At 28.1% G+C, this 4,848-nt stretch overlaps 1 protein-coding gene across 3 annotated transcripts; it reads right to left on the bottom strand.

Annotated features, from left to right (window-relative positions):
* Window positions 1-1,213: 1,213 nt before the first annotated feature.
* LOC112710864 (nuclear transcription factor Y subunit C-3) lies at window positions 1,214-3,835 on the bottom strand. 3 transcript variants are annotated; one of them, XM_025763299.3, is made up of 3 exons: window positions 3,746-3,835; window positions 3,557-3,599; window positions 1,214-2,225 (listed from the first exon to the last, which is right to left on the bottom strand). In XM_025763299.3, exon 3 carries the CDS (start codon window positions 2,219-2,221, stop codon window positions 1,427-1,429), a length of 795 nt encoding a protein of 264 aa, XP_025619084.1. In that variant the 5' UTR covers window positions 2,222-2,225; window positions 3,557-3,599; window positions 3,746-3,835; the 3' UTR covers window positions 1,214-1,426. The 3 variants fall into 3 exon arrangements, with proteins under 3 accessions (XP_025619084.1, XP_025619083.1, XP_029144863.1); XM_025763298.2 differs by having other exon boundaries at window positions 3,724-3,831; XM_029289030.2 differs by lacking the exon at window positions 3,746-3,835 and having other exon boundaries at window positions 3,557-3,694.
* Window positions 3,836-4,848: the final 1,013 nt, after the last annotated feature.

Raw genomic sequence — 4,848 nt, 5'->3', positions numbered from 1 at the left:
AACCAAAATTATTTAATAATGACACCAGCGAAAATTAAGGAATAAAAAATTTGGTCAATACTTAATAGCAGCATCAAGTGAATCTCAGTTAATTCACAAATGAACCAAAATTAGTTCAGATTTGAACTAATAGTAAAAAAGACTCAATAATGAACAAAAACACATTGAATTCTTTTTTGGATCTAAATGAATCTTAAATAAACTAAGAAATGAACCGAAATTATTTAATGATGGCACCAGAAAAAATTAAGGAATAAAAAATTTGGTTAATACTTAACAGCAGCATCAAGTGAACCTCAGTTAATTCACAAATAAAACGAAATTAGTTCAGATTTGAACAAGTAGTCAAAAAGACTCAATCATGCATCAACAAAAACACATTGAATTCTTTTCCGCATCCAAATGAACCTCAAACAAACTAAGAAATAAACCAAAATTATTTAAGATGCCCTAATTACAGAGAAAAATAAGAAAAAATTAAATCAAAGAAACTTGATCTACTAAATGAACGAACTCGATCCACTAAATCCTAAAATGAACTAGTAGAAATGCAAAGAAGAAAACTGAACATAATGAACAAGAAGTTTTGTTAGTACCTTGAAGAATCTTTGTTGTTCTTTTTCTATGTTTTTGGTTAATGATCTCAAACGTAGAATTGGATTTTCCTGTAATTTTGCAGAGAATTTGAAAGATTTTTGAGAGATTTTGAGAGAGATTTCAAATTTCTTTGTTGTATTTTTTAGTAGGAGATGTGAACGGTTTTTTAGTGATTTTGTTAGTGTTTGACCTACTTAGTTGGACTTTAATAGCAATAAAATTTGGATGTATAACAAATCTGTAAAAAGATATTATTTTTTTAGTAATACTTGTAAAAAATTATACCAAAATATAATTTTTAAAATCTTTATTTTGAATATGTATTTAAAATTTATTTATTTTTATCATGTTTTTAAATCATTCAGGATTTATTTGTCGATTGGGTTATTGAACTTTCTGTACCATTTTGATAGTTTTAGTTGCCATATCAAATAGCAAACGTCTGGCTTGAGATGCTTTTCCTGTCCAAGTATGAGTCGAACTTCCATAACTGGCGATCAAATTCAAGAGAAAAACAAGCGTTCCGTGTTTCTATTCAGATTCCCATGATTTAACACCAGAGGAAGCTAAGATTTCCATGACATCATACTTCCTCATGTCGCTAAAAAGCAAACGATTTGCATCCAACATAAAATACGATCATATTTAATTTCTCATAATCCAAAATCAAGTTGTTCATTATTAAAACCTTATGAGAAAAAGGAAACAGACTCAAAAATTGCAGAATCAAATTTTGCTATAGCGTACTGATGAAAAGAGCAGTAAAATGTGAAGTTGAAAGCAGAGAGCCTATACAACTAAGTGAAGTGAGAGAAAGAGAGTTTGCGCCTCAATGATCCGAAGGCGACTGTTGTTGCTCTGGTGGCTGTGGCCACATTTGCGGTGCGATGTAGGGATGAGGCTGCTGAGCATATAAATTGGGGTCCATTGCAGGATTACCCATCATGACTCCTGCAGCTCCAACTTGTGCATGCTGTGGCGGCATATAGCAGTAAGGAATAGAATCAGCTGGCCCTGGAACAGCCGTTGTTCCTCCTGGCACTGACGTAAGCACTTCATCTTTCAGATCCTCCCTGGGCACAATGTCAACCAAGAAATCGAAGATATCGGTTCTTGTAATTGCAGCAGCAATGTCATTCTTTTGAAGAGTCCTCCTCTTGTTCTCTTCAGTGTGATTCCATGATCGCAATGTCAACTCCAGTATGAACATTTCGCATGCCCTCGCAAATATGACCGGCGCTTCGGCCGATATCATCCTGACATCCTCATCAGCCTTCATGATCTTCTTGATCCTTGCCAGGGGAAGGCTGTGGTTCTTGAAATCAGTTACCTTCTCAATTTCTTGGTATTGGTTAGCCCAAAAGGACTGAAGTTGTTGCTGAAGTTGCATCTGCTGTTGCTGCTGTTGTTGTTGATGAATATGTTGATAAGCCAGTTGATGTTGGCCCAATTGAGCTGTAGCAGGCTGACCAGTGGATTGAATGGTCCCAATTGGTGGAACAACCATCCCAGGTGAGCTAGTCATTTGGTTGGGCTGGTATGGATTGGAACCATAGGGGAATTGTGCTCCGCTGCCACCAACTCCCATGGATGGGTTTTGGTTATGACCTTGGTGAGGATCCATCCGCCTGTTTCATGCAACAAATCCATGCTAATACTTCAACATATGATCTAAAAATTGATACATTGATGTAGCTAGAGGTATGAAAGATCAAAGATAAAATACTCAATGAAAAAAAATTATTTTTTTAACATATTTAATGAATTTCTAATAGTAAAAATACAAATATTAAAAAAATAAAAAATTATCTTTTTTTAAAAATTATAATTTATATCTTTTTTATAAAATATTTTTTCTTAAAAAAATATATTTTTTTACATAATAAATAAATAAATAAATAACTACTTTACATTATTATACTTAAATATAATTGATAAATTAAAAAAAATTATATAAAATATCCAAACATAAAATTATTTTTAATTTTTTCTAAATCTTTTTAAAAAAATAATTCAAAAAAATAACTTTTTTTTTAAATCACACAAACAAGCCCAAAAAATTGTGTCCCCATGGAAAGTCCTTGTAAATGATCAAGGATTTAACTCTTATAAATAAATTACATTTTATAAATAAATTACGGCTTAAAAAACATAGTATAATATATCATCAGAATTATTGTTGATAGGTAAACCACCATTTAATACTTAAAAAATTTTGTTTTCAAATTTTAAAAATTAAAAAAAATATATAAAAACACCTCAAAAAAATGGTATAAATATGAGAAATTTGCACAAAAATGGTATGATTTTATTTGTTTAACACATTTTTACGATTTTTTTTTAAGTTTTGTATGATTTATTTTTCTTCTAGAGCCTATCTTGTAAGAGTACCAAAATAAAAATTTAAAATCAATCATTTTAGATTTAGTAAAATAAAAACACTTATATCATTGCTTACAATATCACATAGTAACTAATTCCTTGGTCAATATGATTGAGAACCAAGAATCAACAAATGAGCACCTAATATTGTAATTCCCATTTCTTAGTTTCATTTCAGATTTTTAGCAAAAAAACATAGAAAAGAAACGACATGTTCTGTTTGTTTATCTGCATAAAACAGAACAACACTCAGATTTAATCAGAAAATTTTATTTATGTTAACATTCAACCATTCAAATAATTTCATATCAATCCAGAAATCTCATATCAAAATTCAAATTGCATGTTCATAAATTGTATCGGAGATATTAAAATGACATCATTTTAGCTATATTTCACCACCAATATCAATTTCAGAGTAGTGCATGATTCAACACAAATTAGATCAACAACAAAAGATATATTTTCTAAGTAAAAATATCTAAAATCATGATAAATAAAAAAGTTGCAGCAATATACACATGCAGATTCATGAACAAATTACAATTATATATATACATTAAATAATAAATTGTACCTCTGTACAGTAGAAGATGTTCTAAACGGCAAATATTAAGAATCTGAAAAAGAGAAAAAAGAATAAATAAATAAATAAAAAGAAAAATAAAAAGAGAAAATGATCAAAAAAATTTTCTATTATTTGAAAAGATCTGTGTGGCTGAAGAGACTAGTGACCAGAGAAACCTTTTAGAATGTTTCTCCGTACCGTAGGGAAGATACAAATGTCTTTTCTTATAGAAGACAGAATAAGGAGTTAGGGTTTCCGTACTGATCTGTTGAAATTTTTTTATTGAAGCAATATAACTTCTTATGAGAGAGGCAAAACTGGTTTTTTTGTCAGAGTACATTATTTTTTTGTTAGAGTACAATAGAGTACATTTCAGAGATCTCTTCTTAAGACAAGAAACTACCTCAGTTTTACGTCTGATTGATTTTAACGTACTTTGTCATACTCAACAATTTTTGGTCTTTATATTGGGCCAACAACAACATTTAAAGTATTTGCAATAGGTTTTTTTTTCACACAAATTTGATATTATTATATTCAAAAATAAATATTTATTTCAGTATGGTAATTAATTGATATATACTAATATGACTGCAATGGTAAAAGAATAAAAAGTAACTGGCACTGCCTACATTATATTGTGTTATGAATATTTATTTTTTAAAATGTATATTTTATAATAATTTAAAAAAATATTATGTGAATAAACTATTGTCATAATCAAATGTAATTAAGTCTTTTTTAATTATATTTTTTTCTTTCTTAATTATTAAGATTTGTTGGTCCTGTAACTTTACCGAATAATTTATTCCAAAATTTTTTCATTATTAATCACAAAATGACCAAAATATTTATGTGACTAATTTTACAAAAACAGTAAAATATTTTTTTGATTTTTTGAAAAATTTAATTTATTTACAAAATACAAAAAATACTCTTTTAGTTAATTTGTGAAGAGTTAAAACAATTTGTTAAAATTAATTATATTAAATTATATTATAAATTAACACTTTAACTTTAAAATGATTTTAAAAAAATGCCCTTTTAGTTAATTGTGAAGATAAAATTCACCAAAAAGAATTAATTTTAAAAAGAATAAAATACAATTTTAAGGATTAATAAAGTTATCAACCTTTGATTGGGAGAGATATTAAAAGTTATCACCTTCTAATTTGTAAATGATACAATATTATTTTGTTCATTAAAAGAATAATTACAAAAGATTTTTACGATGTTTTAAGATAATATATCACTTGAACATTAACTTTGAGAAGTTCAGTTTTATATCACTTTAACGGTGA

Source organism: Arachis hypogaea, chromosome 9 (assembly GCF_003086295.3).
Source record: "Arachis hypogaea cultivar Tifrunner chromosome 9, arahy.Tifrunner.gnm2.J5K5, whole genome shotgun sequence".
Taxonomy (NCBI): Eukaryota; Viridiplantae; Streptophyta; class Magnoliopsida; order Fabales; family Fabaceae; genus Arachis; species Arachis hypogaea.
This window is presented reverse-complemented; position numbering and strand designations above follow the sequence as displayed.

What these genes read in the sequence shown, in the direction of transcription:
- LOC112710864 (XM_025763299.3), bottom strand. Translation starts at nt 2,221, where the DNA reads ATGGATCCTCACCAAGGTCATAACCAAAACCCATCCATGGGAGTTGGT.